The 20,389-nt window shown below is 41.9% G+C and overlaps 1 protein-coding gene across 1 annotated transcript; it reads right to left on the bottom strand.

Annotated features, from left to right (window-relative positions):
• Positions 1 to 6,512: 6,512 nt before the first annotated feature.
• LOC107158433 (melanoma antigen preferentially expressed in tumors-like) lies at positions 6,513 to 9,400 on the bottom strand. The gene is made up of 3 exons (XM_015504876.1): positions 9,102 to 9,400; positions 8,118 to 8,726; positions 6,513 to 7,089 (listed from the first exon to the last, which is right to left on the bottom strand). The coding sequence occupies exons 1-3, from the start codon at positions 9,392 to 9,394 to the stop codon at positions 6,513 to 6,515; spliced, it is 1,479 nt and encodes a 492-aa protein (XP_015360362.1). The 5' UTR covers positions 9,395 to 9,400.
• Between the last annotated feature and the right edge of the window lie 10,989 nt (positions 9,401 to 20,389).

The raw sequence follows: 20,389 nt of genomic DNA on the forward strand, positions 1-20,389 counted from the left end.
CCTCAGGAAAAACCCTCAGAGCCCAACTGCCACCACCGGCTTCCCACAAGCCTCTCTCTCCACCACAAGCCTCTCCACCTCCCACAATCCTCCTGCTCTTGAGGCCGATTGGCTGGGTCATGTGGGCGGAGCCAAAAAAGTCCCCCAATGAGCAGCTCCGTGGTCTGAAAGGGTGGGGAAACAGCCCAATGAGCATCACCGCAGAGGAGCCAATCAGCTAGATGTTGCTGGGGCACTGTGAGCCAATCATCAGCTGGCAGTCTGAAAGTTTGTTGGGGCCCCTTTGGCTGTGGCTCTCAACAATTTGGGGGCAGGTGATTATAATTATATAAGTTCAACAGGTGGAGCCCTCATGATTTAATACTGGTGACTTTATAAGAAGAGGCAGAGAGACCAGAGGGTACACATGCATGTTTCCTGTCTCTTCCCGTGTGATGCCCTGAGCTTCCTTGGGAATCTGTTACCAAGAAGGCCATCACCAGATGTGGCTTCTCAACCTTGGGCCAGAACAGTAAGGCAAATAAAGAAACTTCTTTTCTGGAGTACCAGTCTGGAGTATTTATTAGCAACAGAAAATGGACTAATACACCAGCTCTTGCACAGTGTTTTAGTCAGCTTTTTTGGTGCTGTGATTGAAAGACCTGACTGGCACAATTGTAGAGGAAGGACAGTTTATTTGAAGACTCATGGTTTCAGAGGTCTTAGTCCACAGAAGGCTGGCTCCATTCCTCAGGGCTCCAGGTGAGGCAGGGCATTAGGATAGAAGGATGTGGCAGAGGGAAACAGCTCACATGATGATCCGAAAGCAGAGAGAGAGGGTGACTCCTCTCTCGAGATACAAAATATATACCACATAGCTACATCCCCAATTAGCCACTTCCTCCAACCATACCCCACTGTCTCCAGTTACCACTCAGTTAATCCCATCAGGGATCAATCCACTGAGAAAGTTAAGACTCTAGAAACACAATCATTTCTCCTCTGAACCTTCTTGATTTGTCTGACACGTGAGCTTTTGGGGAACACCTCATATCCAAACCATAATATACAATATTCCCAGAGTCTTGATTTTCCTTTAATACACTTTCAAGGAACCAGGTTTCAGTTTCAAATTTCTTGGGATTAGGAGCAATTCATTGAAGAAAATTTCCAACAAAAGTTCTGTGAGCAATCACTTTTTCTCTGACCTGCTAAGGTTCTGACTCTTACATTAAATTTTACTTATCTAAATATAAGGTAAACTTTTCCTCTTCTTCCTGAATGTAATCCAGCTATGAAGCACTGTTCAATATATAAATGGTCAAGTTATTTTGAAGAGATCTAAAGGAAAAAACTGATAAATAAGAGGTGAAATTATTTTGGGGATAATAAAGCTCACTTAATTGCCTGAATCAGCAATCTCTTGTGAGGACTCCTGGGTTGATTCCTCAAACTTATGTTCTCTCTGATATAGTGGATATATCTGAATCAAAATTCAGCTCATTCTGTTAAGCCTCTCTTTGCTTATCCAATTTATCTTTTTAAGTTTCAGGGTTCAAGACACAAGATTGTCAATTAGATATAAAATTGGACAGATGATGAAAATTTGCCTCTAACAACTTCATGTCAGATAAAGAATCTGGGCTATCTCACTAGGACAATGTGCCCTCAGTAGCAGTAATAGTAATAGAAGAAGTTGATGATTAATTTGGTTTCCTCAAAATAATTTGAATGTTGGGTTAATTTAGCAGTCCTTTCTGGCATTTGAAAATTGTTGAGGTCTCCCTGACTCCTTTCCCTAAGGATATTTGACCTTTTATTTCTGTTTAGACATTAGGCCTTTTTTCTCATCATCTCCACACAGGTCCCTGAGTGTGCATTAAACCCCACTGTCTCATTTCTATTTAGATCCATCCCTGTAATTTGTGTATCCTTAACTATGGTTAAGTCCAACCTGCCTGTCTGCTAAACAGATCACGCATCGCCAGGGTGAATTGTTAATACCAAGCAACCTACTGTGTATGCCATACTTCCTCTGCTTGCTTCCTAATAATCTGGAGATTCCCCTTCCCACAAAGCCTTCATATATACAAGTCCTTCTGCTATGGATAGCTACCACCTACCATCCCCTTTGCATGGCTGTCCTTACTGACAAGGTCTCTCTTAAGCCAAAATCGACTTTTCAATAACTCATTGTATTAGCCAGGCAGGGTGGTGCACACCTGTAATACCAGCAACTTGCAAGAATCTGTATCAAAATAAAAAGGGCTGGGTTGTAGCTCAGTAGTGAAGTGCCTCTGGTTTGATTTTTCAGTATCAAAACAAAAACAAAAAACAAAATCTCATTGTATTGGTGTTTCTTGGAATATTTTATTGCCAAAGTCTAAATTCTAAATAATGTCACCAGATTCAATCCTCAAATGAGGTCTCCAGACAAAAGTCCCTACTGTAGTAAATCCTGTTTTAGAAGATACAGTGCTGGGGCTGGGATTGTGGCTCAGTGGTAGAGCAATTGTCTAGCATGTACGAGGCCCTGGGTTTGATTCTCAGCATCACATAAAAATAAGTAAGCAAAATAAAGATATTGCGTCCAACTACTTCTAAAAAATAAATAAAAAAGAAGATGCAGTGCTATGATTTGAATATATGTGTTCTTTCAAAATTGATACATTGCTATCCATACCCAATGTGATGGTGTTAAAAGGTTCTTTTAAAACAGGATTTACTATAGTAGGGACTTTTGTCTGGAGACCTCATTTGAGGATTGAATCTGGTGACATTATTTAGAATTTAGACTTTGGCAATAAAATATTCCAAGAAACATCAATACAATGAGATTTTGTTTTTTGTTTTTGTTTTGATACTGAAAAATCAAACCCAGAGGCACTTCACTACTGAGCTACATCCCCAGGCCTTTTTATTTTGATACAGGGTCTTGCAAGTTGCTGGTATTACAGGTGTGCACCACCTTGCCTGGCTAATACAATGAGTTATCTGAATACAATGAGTTGGATCTGAGAAGAAGGGATTAAGTCATGAGTATGCTGCTCTTATGAATGGGATTAGTGCTTTTTATAAAAGAAATTGAGGGAAGCACCCTAGGCCCTTCCACCCTTCTGCTCTTCCACTGTGAGGACAGTGTTTATCTTCTCCAGAAGATGCAGCAACAAGATACTGTCTTTGAAGCAGAGAGAATGCCCTTGCAAGACACCAAATCTACCAATGCCTTGATCTTAGACTTTTCAGCCTTCAAAATTTTGAGAAATAAATTTCCATTGTTTATAAATGGCTCAGTCTTCAGCATTTCATTATAACAGTAAGAATGAGCAAAGACACACAGCATCTGTTTTTCTTTCTCTACTTGCATCAGGAAGCTAATAATCAATGGCCTGTGTTGGGTCATCCATGATGTCTGAGTGCTCTGACACATGCTTTGCATAAATTAGCCCCAAAGGATATCATGGTAATCATAGGATGCAGATATTACCAGCTCTTTCAGTAAATGATCCCAAAGCTGGAGTAATTCAATGCCTTTCCTTTGCTCTTCATCCTTTGCTCTTCATACCCATTTGGTACTTGGATGTAGGTTTCCCATTCTGGGAAATATTTCCTGTAACTTGGGTCTATGGCAAGTGATGCTGAGGCAGGGTATATCTGAGGAAAAGCAAGAAGCAAGCACCTTTTCTTAGCCCTTCTTAAGATATACCATTGGTTATGTTTTCTCTAGAACATGGCCAAGTATGCTCCACAAGCTGATGGGCCCATTTCTTTCTTATGGGATTTAGAATAGGAGGCTGGAAGGGATAACAGAAGAAAGGAAGAGTAACTGCTATGGGAAGAGAATGAAGAAGGGCCAGCTGCTGTGTAACAAGATTGTCAGTAATGACAGCAGCATGCACCTGAGGGTCAAGCAAGGCTTCTGAAGAATAAACAGTATTGGGCTTGCTCATACTCAGGGCAATATGCAAAGGGAACCCTAGCCCTTTTTCTTGGTGTGTGGCCTCCTCTCCAAGTGCTTACCTGGGAGGCTTATGTCACAAAGTCCAGGGGCAGAATGCAGTGGTGTGGTGGGGACAGTGGCTGGGAGGCAGGCAGTCCTCTTGCTCCCTGGGCAGTCAGCCAAACAAATGCCCAATGATTATAGTGTCCAACCCCACAGTCCTTTACTTTTGGATTGTCCTGTGGAGTGGCCCAACCTACTCCCAACTGCCATGTCTCCCATTTACCTGCTTCCACCTCACTGCTCCTCAGGACCTAGCATGGGCTTCTTTACACTACTGAGACCCCAGATCCAAAGTATCTCACTAGTTCCAAGGAGGTTTATTACCTCCTTAAGAAAAGATAGAATCATGTGGTGGAAAGTCATTCTGTCATTGATAGGAACACCTAAAGATGTCATATATATATATATATATTGTACTGGGGATTGAACCCAGGGCCTTGTGCATACAAGGCAAGCACTCTACCAATTGAGCCAAATCTCCAGCCCTGCTATCATAATTTTTTAAAAAAATATTTTATTGTAAAAATACAAAAAAATGCTCATCATTTCTAGCAATCAGAGAAATGCAAATTAAAACTACTCTAAGATACCATCTCACTCCAGTAAGAGTGGCAGCCATTATGAAAACAAACAACAAGTGCTGGAGAGGATGTGGGGGAAAAAGGTACACTCATACACTGCTGGTGGGACTGCAAATTGGTGCAGCCAAATTGGAAAGCAGTATGGAGATTCCTTGGAAAACTGGGAATGGAACCACCATTTGACCCAGATATTCCTCTTCTTGGACTATACCCAAAGGACCTAAAAACAGCATATTGCAGAGACACAGCCACATCAATGTTTATAGCAGCACAATTCACAATAGCTAAACTGTGGAGCCAACCTAGATGTCCTTCAGTGGATGAACGGATAAAAAAAAAATGTGGTATTTATACATAATGGAATATTACTCAGCAATAAAAACATATCATGGTATTTGCAGGGAAATGGATGGCATTAGAGCAGATTATGCTAAGTGAAATTAGCCAATCCCAAAATAACAAATGCCGAATGTCTTCTCTGATATAAGAGGGGTGGCTCAAAATGGGGTTGGGAGGGAGAGCAAGGGAGGAAGATTACCTCTAGATAGGGAATAGGGGTGGGAGGGAAAGGGAGGGAGAAGGGGAATAGCATGAATAGTGAAAGGAGACTCTCATCATTATACAAAATACATATATGAAGATGTGGAAAAAAAAAAAAACTTGATTCTTTGGTTAAATTGAAGTCTGCCAAATTTTGCAGAAACAAAGAAACTGCTTCCCTTTGGTAAGTAATAAGAATGTGTGGGATATATTGAAATCATTTGAGTTTGATCATTCTCAAAGGCGTTAACATCTATTTATGACCTTTTTTAAATCAATTACTGCATCAGTAACTGTAAAATGGTGATTTCCTAATACTATTTTTCTGTAGCTGATATTCTTCAATGAATAAGAGCTTTCCCTACTGCTCTGTGTTTTGGAGTAACAATAAAGACTTATGGATTCTTTTTTTTTTTTTTTTTTAATTTTGTTGTCAATGGATCTTTTAAATTATTTATATGTGGTAATGAGCATTGAACCCAGGGCCTCACACATGACAGGCAAACGCTCTACCACTAAGCCACAGCTCCAGCCTCTTGAATGTCATAAATTTTTAATATGGATACACATATTAAATATAAGTATTTTATTAAAGTGAATTTACATTTTTAACCGGCCACTAATTAAATTCAAGGGGCAGCTCCAGTTCATATGAAGGATAGACATTCCCTTTCAGTATTGAGGGCCTAACTTGTGTATATTTAATCACTGTATACAGCAAAAGGTCAGACTGAGGCTTATGGATCCTCTAGAGAACAGTGAAAAGTTACAGTACAAGATCTCAGTGGAGTTAGCAGTGACAGCTCATGTAAATAACACTTTATTCCAGTGGTACTCACTACTGTACATTGTTTTAGGCCCTCAGGATGCAACTTGTGTGTACTGACACACTCACTAAAATAGCCACAGAAATAAGTAGGAAAAATACACCCCAGAGAGAACCAAATGGAAGGAATGATAAATGGTGCCATGAGACCTTGGGGTTTAACATTCAGCCAGGTGTGGTAAGCATCTTGGATGCTTAGTGCCTTCTCATTTCATCAGTAGCTGGATTGTTCTTGAGGTCTCCACAGGGAAAGCAGGTTCAAATATCACACAGTATACCAAATGGTTTGCATTGAGGTTCTTTATTTCTGGCCATTTCTTTACAGCTATCCATGCAGGGATAACTCCCACATGTATCTCTCAAGCCTGAATCAAACTCTTCTAGAAATTCAGATCCATACTTCTAACTTTATAAGATGCATCTCACCAAAGATACAAAAAACTCTAAGTAAACATCTGCCCCCACTCCCATCACCTTTTTCCCACTTAACTGAAAACAAAACTGGCTTTTTTTCTAAATGTGCTTACTTTCTGAGCTTTTGTGTCCAAGTGCCCAAAATAAAGCTGTGGATATATGCATTCATCTAAGCAGGCATGTAACAGGGACACAGAATGGGTTCTGGGTCATAGAAGGTCCTGTCACCACAGTGAGGACAGGGGTTGGCACTGAACCAGACCATGCCTGGCCGCCCCAAATCGCGCAGCATTTGCTTCAGCTTGGCATGCAGGTAGGCAAGTCTCCCCAGGTGGAGGGTACCCTCAACATCTTCATAACTCTCCAGTGGGGCAGGATACATTACATGACTTAGCTTGCTCAGCCCAATGGTGTGGAGCAGGAGGTTCTCTAACATAGCCATGGAGATGGGATTCCCACAGAAGCTGAAGGTTGTGAGCTGGGAGCAGTGGCTCAAGGCAGGCAGGATAGCAGTGAACTGGGAGTCCATGATCCCACATTCATCTAAGTCCAGATCCTGGAGAGTGGTGGAGGTTCTCTCTAATAGAACTTGGAGGGGCTCAAAACTTACACAGGTCAGATTGACCCCACTCAAACCCAGATCCTTCAGCTGACTGATGTTGGGGCATTGGGACAGATGTGTCAAATCTGACTCTGAAAGCAGGCAGTTAGTGATTGATAATGTCTCCAAGGGACTCTTCAGGGACCTAGGGAAAAACAGAATAATTAGTGCTGGGGAATAGTGATAGTGGATATCAGACAATGAGGATAACAAACATGTTATTTCCCACACATTCCCTTATTGGAGATCCAAACAACCCTTTACAGACAGGATATTTGAGACAAGTTTGGAGAAAGAGGTTCATGCTGATAAAGCTGTTGAGTGCAGTCTATAATCTGAAATCTAAGGTTTGATGGGCTTTCCCTTCTTTAATGCCTCCCTCACTTAGCTATTTTTAGTTATCTTAGACATCATTTCCCAAAGCTACCCTCTCCAGACATAAATCCATTAAATAGTGTTCTAGCAGCAATATGTCACTGTTAATTGCATCTAATCAACTTTATAACTGAAATTGCTTTCTTTCCAAAACTGATGTTGAAATATAACTTCCATTATAAGATATTAAGAGGTGGGACCTTTAAAATCATGTGACTGATAGGTAATGGATTATCTGAACAGTAAGTCTGCTATAAAAGCTGGTTTGGTGAGGTCTCATGAGTACTCCTTGTCTCTCACCATAATGCCTACACTATTCAGGAGCTCTGCCAGCAAGAAGGCCATCACTGGATGTGGCTCTTCAAACTTGGACTAAACTGTTGAGCTAAAATAAACTTTTTTATAATGAACTCAGTCTGTGGTGTTGTATTATTTTTAAAAATATTTTTCAGTTGTAGTTGGTCACAATACCTTTATTTTTATTCATTTGTATGTGGTATTGAGGATCGAACCCAGGGCCTCGCACATGCTAGGTGAGCATTCTATTGCTGAGCCACAACCCCAGCACAGGCTGTGCTACTGTATTATTATTAGCAACAGAAAATAGACTAAGATAACCTCTAACCTTTATTGGGGTAGTTGTGTGATACCATACTTGGAAATAAGACAATATGGTGTCTTCTAGTGACCTGTTCACTCCTGCATTATTTGTGGCATATACACAGCAGATGTCCATTGCTGTTACCAAAATGAAGAAGGGCTTGCTCTGGTCTACAGAGCAATCTTACTATCCCTCACCTGAGCACTTGGTTCAGACGGCCTTTGAGGAAGGAGATAGAGTCCAAATACAGCTCCTGGAGGTGATGCAGACTGAGGAACTGAGAGGTGAACTGACTAACGCAATGCTCCTCCTGCTCCAAGGAAGTGTAAGAAGACATGTGGATGTGGGACAGGAGGAGCCTGCGCAGATTACCCATCTGGCCTAGATGAGGAGCAAACTTTCCTAAGGTGGACAATTTCCAGGTACAATTCACTTCCAAATCCTGGACAGAGTCCAGCTGCACCATTTTCAGGATCATCTTAATATTCTGCATGGGCACTGAAAAAATCTTCAATTTCTTACAGCACAGGTGTAGTAAACCTTTCTTTTGCTTGACCTTCTCAATGAGGGAAGCAAGCAATTTATCACGGCTGCCTTCCTTGAGGCACAGGTCTATAAGCACTTCTACAGGAGCCAAAGGCTGCTTCCCCCTCATTCTGCAACCGTCCACTCTTCGCTTCTTCTTCATGGGCTGGGTGGCCTCTGGCTCCATCAGTGAGTACACACTAGCTCTGCTTCCAGACCATGTGGTCCAGAAGTCCCGATGAGCATTCTTACGTAAATCCAGCACTTGCAGTTTCCATCTCCTGTAGGAAAATAGGTAATCAACTCAGAATAAAGAGCAGAAATCATACAACCTTGGAAAGAAACAAAGCTGCTCTTTTTCCACTGAGAATCTGCTTCTCCTTTGGATTTTTCTGGAATCCCTTCTCCTAAGATCCTTCTTGAGCCCTGCTTATTGTACATTGGAGGGAGTACCAATGCATCTTAATTAATCAGCCTTCTACATCCAGAAGCCCATTCCCAGAGTGACACCAAAAAACAGACTCCAGGCCTCCCTGAACTTCCTCACTAGCACCACCAAAAGCCCCTGGCCTACCATCTTAGCTCTCCATGCTCCTTGAATACAGCTGTGTCTTGCTGACTCCCAGGGTCCTTTCAGGCTACAGGACTACCCTCACCTGGGGCGAACTTCCTGAGCAAGCAGCACATCAAGCCCATTGAGTGCAGCTTGGAAGTTCTCCTGGTGAGGCTGCCACTCCTTCATTAGGGATCCTAGAGGGAGGCAGGCAAAGGGCCAGGACTGCACCATCGCCTTCAGAGTCTTACTGCGTCGCTCAGCATAGGCCACCGTGAACAGAGGTGGGAAGAGCTCTGTGGGAAGCTCCTCCAGAGCAGCAATGGCCAAGGCCTCATTCCTCAACAGACTCTGCCCAGCCAGTTCCAGGAGCCTTGGTGGAGCCCACATGCTCATCCTGATGAATCTCTGTTCTAAAAGGAATCCTGAGGAAATATGTAAAGAAAGTATTCTCAGGTTAAGCACGAGCAACTCCATATTCTCTCCACCCTTCAGAGGGACCAACTCAGAGCTAAAGTCACTGTCTGGTAATAGCCAGGAAATTCTCAGTTTATTCTGATTCCATTCTGCACTTAGTGGCCATAGAGTTACATTTGTGTCTCTGCCAGCACCAGAACAAGAATTTGGTCAAATGCTGAGGAGATGGCATGATGACCACTGACCCCATCTCATATCCACCCATTCACAGCTCCATTTAATTCTAGCCCACCTGGGAAGTAAGTATTATGGAGCCTGAAAATTGACTCTGCCCTCTTATGGGATAAAATTTGAAAATTATAAATTGAGATTTCCTTATTGAAATGCTTGGGACCAGAAGTGTTTGGGATGTCTGATTATTTCAGACGTTGGAATATCTGCACATAAGATATTTTGGGGAAGGGACGCATGTTTAACACAAAATTCATTATGTTTTATATGCCCCTTATAGCCTGAAGGTAAATTTATGTAACATTTGTAATAATTTTGTGCATGGAACAAAGTTATACAATGTAGATTTTTCCACACATGGTATCACACTGGCACTCAAAAGCTTCAGATGTTGGAGCATTCTGAATTTCAGATTTTTGGATTAGTAATGCTCACCTGTATTTTCCAAAGACAATGGGAATGGGAATACCACGTAGCCCAGAATAAACTCCTTCTCTGCTCCAACAATAAGCCAGGTGGGACAGATTAGGAAAACATGCACAATGGGTGCCATTGTATTTTCCTTTATAAAACCTTTAATTAAGAAACTATAAAAGCACTTTAATAGTAATACGTAACATTTGGAAGAAATAATTTAAAAAAATTCAAGGGGTACATCTTAACATGTGTCTCTACTACACAGTGATATTAGGATTTTCACTCTAACATGAAATATAGAGGAATGAATAATTCACAGAGCAATGCCTCAGTTTTATTCAAAACACTTTAACTGACAAAATATGTATTTATGGTGTATAGCTAGCTAGGTGTGGTGGTGCATGCCTGTATTCCCAGACTCTGGAGGCTAAGGCAGGATGGTGGCAAATTTGAGGCCAGTCTCAGCAACTTAGCAAAATCCTGTCTCAAAAACTAAAAAGGACTGGGGATATAGCTCAGAGGTAGAGTGGATTCAATCCCCAGTACCAAAAACCATTTACATTTATTTTGAAATATGCATTAACTATAGAATGCCTAAGTCAAGCTAACTCACAGGCATTACTAATTATTATTATATTATATTATATTATTATTATATTATTATATTACTAATTTACTAATTATGGTAAAAACCTTTAATATCTACTCCCCTAGCAATTTTCCAGTATACATTTTCCCTAACTGTAGTTAGTATATTATACCCTAGGTCTCTTGAATAAACTTTCAATCCCAAAATGAAAAGGGAGAAAGAACAGGGGAAAAAAAAAAAGGAAAACCTTTCACTCTTAAAAACATCCTTTGAATCGCCTTACCCATAGGGGTACTATGGATTAAATCCAGGGGCCCTCTATCACTGGGTTACTTCCTCTATCCCTTATTTTTTTGAGAAAAAGTCTCAGTTGTTGAGGCTGATCTCAAACTTTCCATCCTCCTGCCTCATCCTCCAGACAACTGGGATTATAGGCATATGTTTCTGCACCTCACCTATGAAATATTTCTAAGCTTTTAAAAAATTATGAAGAAAAAAATCTAAATAAACCACAAAACTTATAAACGACAAAACTAGAACAACTGGTCACACTCTATTCTGACCAGTCATGTCTTTCATTTCCAAAACAAAAAATCTGTTTAATTATTTTAAGCATATGTAAAATGGTATATCCAAAGCAGAAAACAAAATGTTCCAAGTTAAGGCAAAATGCATTAAGAGGAAAGAGCAAAGCCTAATCCTGATCTTTTCATAAGGAAAGGAAAACTCTCTATGCAGTTAGCCTGCCAGACTATGAAGACCCTGGATGACATTCCTGACCCATCAGGCCCAGGTGCAGTGCAGGAAGCCTTGTATCCCAAGTCAGGGAGGACCAAAGAATTAACTCAGTCCTCAGAAGCTATCATAGGCCATTCTGGGTACACCTTCCCCTTTTCAGCTCTAAGCTTACAAGTATATGCATGAAATCTGATTATAATATTGGTTCTCCATTCTGTGTATCCTAATAAGGTGTTTCACCTTCTGTGGAATCAACTCACTGAATCACATGTCCATTCACAAAAGGGAAAGGAAAAGCAAAACCAATTGAAACTATAATCGTTGGGAGAATTTGCGGCCACATAAAAATTTCAAGTTAAAAAGCTTTATGAAGAACGATGTCAGCTCAAGAGGAGGAAAAAAAAAAAGCCTCAAATTAAGAATTCCCAAGTATCACACTGTAATTTATAATTTATAACCCCTAACAATGCAAATCAAGTTTGTACAAAACTCAGGTTTGTACAAAGGTACAACAGAGTTGTGGTTAGTCTTCCAGACTTTGAAGGTCAAGGATACCCCAAAGAAAGTTAAATCAAAATTACAAATAGGAGTAAGGGTAGGGGCCTGGGAAGGATGGAGATGGGAAGGAGTTGATTACCCATGAAAAGTCAAAGTGTTTGTTTGGGAAAACTTCGAGACTTCTGCCTGGATGAAACTGACAGATTAAAAGAAGGATAAACTTGGTGCAGTGGCCTACATCCCAACTATTTGGGAGGCTAAGGCAGGAGGATCCACTGAATCCAGGGTTCAACATAAGCCTAGGCAACATAGCAAGACCCTGTCTCAAAAAATTATTCAAGATAATCACCGAGGCAGAAGGTAGAACCAATCTTCCTTACTCCCTAGAGGTAAAAAGGTGTTTCTTCCCAGAGGAGTTTCAGGACTCAGAAAACTGTCTTGAGAAAACTGAATCTAGAAATGTGGTCTGGGGAGGGAATAGAGGATAATATACTTAAAGACTAAACCTGGGACTGCAACTTTTTTTTAAGTCTGAAAGCCACTGAGAAGTGACAACTGTATGTTCTTTGGATCTTGGAGTCAGGGAGAGAAATACACATGGTCCAAATGCACATATCCTTGGCGTTTTCAGAAACTACCAGACTTTCTGTTTAGGGCCAGATGTTCTCTTCACTGCTCAAGAGAAAACAATCAAAATCCATGGTTTTCTAACTAGGGCTGCTTGTTATAAGCATTTAGGAGCCAGATGCTGTGATATATGGTTTTAATCCCAGCAACTCAGGAGGCCAAGGCAGGAGGATAACAAATTCAAGGCTGGCTTGGGCAATATAGCAAGATCATTTCAAAATAAAAAATGATTAGGGAATGCAGCTCTATGATAAAGCACTATTGGGTTTAATCCCCAATACTGAGGGGGAAAAACCCAAAACAAAGGTCTCAAAACAACAAACCAGGCAATTTCAACAATGGTACAGGTTATACAATAAGACATTTGCCTCAGAAAACAAATAATTCAAACGTTTCCATTGGCCCTTCTGGTGGCCTCCAGTTCTTAATAGCATCTGGTTTCACTTCTGACTGAATACTATCTACATCTAAACAGAGATTGTCCCTTTCTTTTTTGTCAATAGGGACCTGCTTGCTGGCAAGGTCATCCTGGGTCCATTTAGTTAATTTCAAGGGATGTGCTTCCAGAGGCATAGTGTGGTGGTGGTAATGTTTGTGTGTGGTGTGTCTGAATGACTCATGGAACTGGAACAGGAATAGGGACACAGACTGCAGAGGAGTTGGTACAGGTCAGTGAACGATGGGGAAGGAGAAACTACAGGAGACCAGGAGGCCAGGTCTGGCTCTCAAAGAGCAGGGATCCTTAAAGGTTGGAAGCTTTATCTTAAGACAAATCAGCAACAACATAGGCCTGGGTGAAGTGTGTTAAGGTCTGGCTTTGTTGGGCCTAGCCTGGTTGAAGTAACAGCGTTAATGGTTATTCTCTGCCTACCCTTATCCCAAGGGCCCAAGTCAGGACACTAGAACTAGAGAGTCTGGGGAGAGAGAGAGAGATCCTGGATGCAAAGATGAGAGAGAAGATATACAGAAAGGGCAGGGGGTCCCCAGGCTTGACATTCAGCCCAGAGTAGTATGCTCTTTGGGATGTTTGTACTTCATCCTTCTGACTCATCATAGCTAAATGGACTGTGAAGAATGTACATCTCTGTAAAGCTTAAGAGAGGATTCTAGTATGGGTCATCCAAATTTACCAAATTTCAGCCCCATGGCGATGGGAGTAAAACCAGAGTACCCTAGGCTGTGTAGCATTTTCTCTCGAACAAGGAGAGCAAATGGGCTGGGGATGTAGCTCAGTAGGTAGAGTGCTTGCCTCACATGCACAAGGCCCTGGGTTCAATCCCCAACGCACCCCACCCCTCAAAAAAGCGGGAAGCAATGGTACTTGGGATACCAGGGCAATGGCCTCACATTTAATTGGAAAAAATTCTCCACATTCCATGGTGAGGGCTGGAATGAAGCCCCGGGGCAGGCTGGCCCTGTGCACATGTTCCCTGCAAAGTCTCTGGCACAATGGATCCCCTTTCTTTGACTTACTCAAGGAGACTTACTGATCTTTTAGAGTAGAGGAAAGGATAAGGGGTGAAAGAAGGGAGGGGAAGAGGAAGTAATGAAAACTGAATTAGAACAAATTATGTTCCACACTTTTATAATTATGTCAAAATAAACTATCATGTATAATTAAAAATAACCAATAAAAGAATAAATAAAAATTAAAAAAGGTTTATTGAGTCCTTAGAAGATGACATTAAGTGTTATTCTGAGAGAGGGAGGAACTCCCAGAGCAAGGCCATAAAAATGACCACACAAACTGAAACTGCGCAGTCATCTTCACTTTGCTCAGGCAAAATTATGATTTTTCTATAGTCATTATAATTTTTTCAAAACATTAAGAATTGCTACTATTAGTTATAAATGTATAGAAAAACAATATATATAAACTTCAAATTTGTTAAGTACAATGATTTGAAATAATGAGAATATTGAGAATAAATAAATATTGAGAATTAAAGTTTTGTTTCTTTGTAAAGACCTTATCAAGATTAGTATAAATAATGCTTATTTTCTTGGTGCAGAACTTTTGATACAGAGAAATCATCTTTTTTATGCCCTATTAAGTTTGGACCAGCTTCTAGCATATTATCCTTCATACTGCCAATGTCATGACCAATACCTTTTCCCTAATAAAATTTGAAGCTAAATTATGACTGTTCCATAACCATTACAATGATTGTGTTTTCAACATGAGATTCCCCACAGTCATTTTCTTCAGGACACATACTTCCTGTCAATTTTCTTCATTCTGCTTCTATGGGAAGTTGGGGAGTATTAGCCTGGATCTGAGTGGCTATGGTTCTGAACATGATGGAGTAAAAATAATTCCTTATGTTTGGTAGAACTTAATTTTTCTAGTCTCATAAGTATCTCTCTGAAGACATGTAACCTCAGCAGAGGCCTTAGATCAATTTTTGCTTTCCATGTGCAGGAAACAATGCTCCCAAAGGTATGTAATGTACATCTGAGTAGCCCAGAGGGTGACCCAACTGGGTTCCAGGTGTAAGCCTGATGGGCATTGTGTCTGAAGAAGGTGAGTTATAAAGGGGACACTCTGCTATACGTGCACACAGCCATGGACAAAATCATGGATGAGAGTAGCAGCCTCCATTTAGGTGATATCCTTCATCACAATCAGGGGTGTAGCATGTGCAAGATGGCTCCTGTCATCTGAGTCAGGGATTAAGAAGGGTGTGAAGAATCCAGCCTAGCAGCCTCAGGAGACAGATCCCTAGAGCATCATGACCACTGCCTGAGACCTATGCTCTGCTTGGCTCATTCTCCTCCTTACTACAGGTGAGACATTAAGAAGGGAACTTTCTGGCAGCCCAGGGCTGACTGGTCTCAATCTGCCCCAAGTTCCTCTGGGGTGATGAATGGAACTTACCCTCTCCACATGCTCCTCTTCTCTCAGGGTTGTGGGTTTGTTGTGCCTAACATAAGCACTTTCAGAGTCTGAAACTTTGGACAAAATGTCAAAGTCTCCCACTCTGGAGGCAATGACATTAGGGGTTTTAATCATGTAACCTAGTACCTACAATTGGCACACTGCTGCTCACTCCCCAGATGTCACCCTTGAGCTTTGGGTCCTAGCTCAATTTTCCAGATATAAGTGAGACCACAGGACTCCCTGGCCTCCCCAGGTGGCACTGGAGGACAAGGATATGCAGTCCTGTTTCTTACTTTCTAGGAGTGATCCACACCCACAAGAACTGAAATCAAACATCCCTGAGCTCATGTACCCTTTCTATTTAGACACCCTGCACAGACATAGTCTTTGGTGTTTGATTATTCTGAGCAGAAATTCTGAGCATAACCATAGTTATGAGAATAGGATCCCCACCAAGCTAGGACTGCTTCTTATAAAAAGTAGAACAAATGAAATGCTCTGTGGAGGAAAATTATTTGAAACAAACAAACAAACAAACAAAAAGGTTGCTCCTGATTCTGCTGGGAGAGGCTTCAGGATAAAGACTCTCTCTAGCTCCTTGGTGACAAGGTAAAGGTGGTGAAGGGCCACTCCAGGCAACCTACATGGTACAGGGACTAACTTACCTGAAACGTCTTCTGCACACTGACACAACTCTGACTGGCCTCAGGTCCTCCAATACTTCCTTTTCCAGATGTCCTACTGTATCAGTCACAAGTTTCCAAACAAGTCTGTGAGCAATAACCAAAATGCTCCAAAAGCAATGAGATCATGTTTTAACATAACTAGTTAGGAAGCAACAGCCCCTGCCATTACTGTGGAGAAAACAGCACTGGAGCCTCAATCCTGCTCTTCTATATTTTATTAATATATTTTTGAGGTACTGGGGATTGAATTCAGCAACTCCCTACCATTGACCTACATTCCCAATCCTTTTTCCTTTTTATCTTGAACCATGATCTCACTAAATTGCTCAGGGTAGCCTCCAACTTGCCTTCCTCCTCAGCCTCCGGAGTTGCTGGGACTACTGGTCAGCACAACTACACCTGGCTTCGATCCTGTCTTTTGGTAGGGAGTCTACTTGTCATCCCAAACCTTAACACCAGTTTCTTTCAGCTGAACTGGAGGGCAATTTGAGTGGCAGACCCTGTGTTAGTCACAATTGCTCCTTCCCCTCAAGTACATTGACCTGCAGCCAATTTTCGGCCCTCCTCTCACCCTCCTGAGCTGCTAGCTTCTTCCTGGAATTCTGATGCCTCTGGCTGAGCTGCCCCCACCTCCTAGTACCTCCTGGATCCTCCAGAGGGGCCAATCCTTAAGAGGAGCTACCCCAGGCAGCAAATGAGATCAAACCGTAAACCCACACGCCTCCATAAGATGAATTACGTTGTCTAAACCGCTTCCCTATGGCTACTTCTCCGAAGCAGGTACTTTGGCTAATTCAAGTTATATGAAGTTATTATGCTCTTCATCTCAATTCTAAACTGTGATAACCCACTTTCGAATGGAAAACAGGGCCCTTGGGGAAGGGGTGGTAGCTGGGGAGGCGGCCAAGGTTGCCCTACGAGGAAGGGGAGGAAACAGAGTTTGAACTCACCCTTTCTTCTATGCCGGGGGCCTCGCCACGTGGCCTCTCTCCTCGCGCAGCTGTTGGAAAGAAGCAGACGCTGACTCAGCAAGTTCCCTAGAGCTCCGAGACTGGCGGATTGACCAATCCTGGCTTCTCTTTTCTTCTCGGGGGAAATCTCACGAGATCAGGGTGGGGTCAAACAGGGAATCCAGAAAGTTCTCTAGGGCTGGAACAAGATAGGGGAGAGGGATGGAAGCTGGGTGAAGTGAGGATGCGTGGCACCCAAGGCTCCGCCTACCTTGGCTGGGATAGGCATGGATTGGAAATACAGGAGGCAGGAGTGAAGCGGGTAGAAGTAGGAGGAGGCAAGGGTGGGGACTGTGGGGTGAAGGGGGAGATAGGAGGAAAACAGGAAGTGAGATTGAGGCAGAAGGGTGAAGGCAGTAGGGTGGAGGCATGGATTCGAGGAGGAGGAGAAAGTAGAAGGGGGAGGGTGTATGGGGTCAGATTAGGGACCCTGGGATGGGGAGAGCAAAGTCCAGACCTAGACACATCCCAGGGCCTGAGTTTGCAGAGATTGGAGGGGGAGGGGACTCCTTTTATTCCATGGCATTTGGGGTACAGGAGAACCTTCAGTTCCTTGATTGAGCTGCTTAGCTCCACCCCACATTTTTTTTTTCCTGGACCAATACCACAGCTCTGGGTGGGTCTCATGACCCCATTTGTCTGGACTCATTAATGTAATGTTAAACTGAAGCAACCCAGACAGATTCAATTCATTTTTCCTTGCTCTAGAGTGCTTTCCTCAGTCGTCCCTTAGATTTGTTTTCCCCCTCCGATTTGGTTTTCCAAGGTTGTTGGTTTTATTTTTTTTCTGTACCTGGAATTGAACCCAGGGGTACTCAACTATTCAACCATTGAGCTACATCCCTACCCCCCTCCCCAAAAAATACACATGCACACATATACATATATACATACATATAAATAATTTAGAGATAAGGGCTCTCTAAGTTGTTGAGGCTGGCTTTGAAGTTTCCATCCTACCTCAGTCTCCTCCTGAGTTGCTGGGATTGAAGGCATGTGCGGTCGCACCTGGCTAGGGCTTCTTTTTGGCTAGGTACCTGTTAGTAAGTTGGGATCTGGGAGCAGGTGAAAGATGTGGAGCTTTGTAGAGGCTCAGGTTGCACCTGTGCATCTTGACCACTAGGGGGAAATTGGGACTAGCAGGGACAGTTGGGGGCATGGAATCTCTGGGGAAGATTGCAAATCCTGTGTCAGATTTTGGTACTTGCTTCCTCTCAAATCTTTTTGAGGGGTTTGGGGGTCCGGGAGGCAGTCATACTTCTGGAGGGGTATGGAGGCTCCTTCTTTGGTGAAGAAGTAGAGGAGGGTTATCAGCAAAGTGGAGGCCACATTCAACCTCACTCAAGTTGGGCAGGGATCTCTTTGGGTCTTTTGAATTCAGCTTCTTCACTCCTGCCTGGGCAGTAGCTCACATAAACTGTTTTTTCTCAATGAGAGTAGGAGGAATGGGGTCTAGGACTGCTTTCTTGTTATCTAAGAAATATAGGGTTGCTGTTTTTCCTGGATCTGTCCTGACATTGGGTAAACATCCCCAGGTTTGTTCTAGAGGGGCTATGAATAGACTGATTCAAGATTAAAACAAACGAAAGAAACCAGCGATTGAACTCAGGGTGTTTAACCGTCAAACCACTTCCTCAACTCTGCTTATTTATTTATTTTTTAAAATTTTGAGATAGGGTCCCACTAAGTCATTCACACGGACAGGGAGTCTTCCACACTGCTGAATGGGGCCTGCCCTGGGTGGCCCTTGTTCATGGGGTCATGCTGTCCTTGGAGGAAATTCCCTGCCTTGAATCCCTCAGGGAAGACAGGTTCTAACAATTCAGGGCCCATTAACTGTTAGAACCAACCTGTGGCATTATGTGGCATTATACATGAGACCCCTCTGCTGAGTGCACTTGCAGGTCTGCTCACTAGAGTTGTCAAGACAGTAAGGCTGGGAAATTGTGACCTCATTGCAGGACTGGCTACACACTTTAAGTGACTGCTATGGTTTGAATGTGCCCTCTAAATTTCACGTGTTGGAATTGTAATCCTCATTGTAAGAGAGTTGATAAGTGGCATCTTTGAGAGGTAATTCAGTCATGAGTTCTGTCTCCCAATATCCTTTTTGTGGGAGTGGGCTTTTAATTTTGAGAATGGCTTTCGTATAAAGGTAAATCCAGCCCTTTGTTGGCTTCTCTTGCCCTCACTTTTTGCCATGGGAATAATACAGCAAGAAGGCTAATCAATTGCCTGCATCCTCTTTTGAGACTTCCCAGGCTTTAGAAAAGATAAATAAATGTCTTTTCTTTATAAGTTATCCAGTTTCTGCTGTTTTGTTCTAGCAACGCACAACAGTCTGAAAAAGAGACCTAAGGCAAAAAGAAATTTCGGACACCCCTATGAAAAAAAGCAACAGAAAAAGCACAGTTACATATAATGAACCATGATCTTTTTTCTTTATTATTTATAAAGCACAATGTAATTGATAAAGATGCATGAGGAACAATACTTAAGAAAGTGTATGAGGACATTAATTTTTCAGTGCTAAAAAAGAGAACAGTCCAAGGTCAGGAGTGTTTCAGAAAGGAGACTGTGATCATGAATTAGAATCTTCTTAATGTGTTTTTGAATGCAATTTGACAAGATTTTATTGAAGAATTTTGTATTTGTTCATCAGAGATACTGGTCTGGATAACTCATAAAGAAAAGACATTTATTTCTCTTTTCTAGAGAAAAGAGCCTGGGGAGTCTCCAAAGAGGGTGCAGGCAAATGGATTCTCAGGTGAGTACTATAATACCATTAAAGAATACATACCAATCTTCCTCAAATTATACCATGAAATACAAAGGGAGAAAAGACTCCCAAATTCATTCTGTAAAGCCAGTAATCACCCTCATATTGAAGTCAGGGAAAGATACATCAAACCATAACAACACAGATTACATGTTACAAATAATCTTTTTGGTTATCCATTTACAATACAACACTTCATCAATAGCTTGATAAATCCCATGATGTTTCTAGTTAACTTTTACATAAATTTACTGATTATGTCATGATATCATGTAGTTTTAGCAAGTGGATATTCAACATATCTTGAAAACAATTTTTGTCACTGTGGGAAAATGCATGATGTGACATACTGTTAATAATTTATGACTCTGAGGACAGTGTCTTTGTGTTTCAAGCATAAGTGGAAGTATATATGGTATTTCCCAGAATGCAGATTCCATTTCCAGAACTTCCTCATCTTGTATCACTGAAACTTTGCCTGCCTTCACTAGCAGCTCCCCATTTTTCCAAGACCCACA

This window comes from Marmota marmota, unplaced genomic scaffold (assembly GCF_001458135.2).
Source record: "Marmota marmota marmota unplaced genomic scaffold, marMar, whole genome shotgun sequence".
In the NCBI taxonomy this organism is placed as follows: domain Eukaryota; kingdom Metazoa; phylum Chordata; class Mammalia; order Rodentia; family Sciuridae; genus Marmota; species Marmota marmota.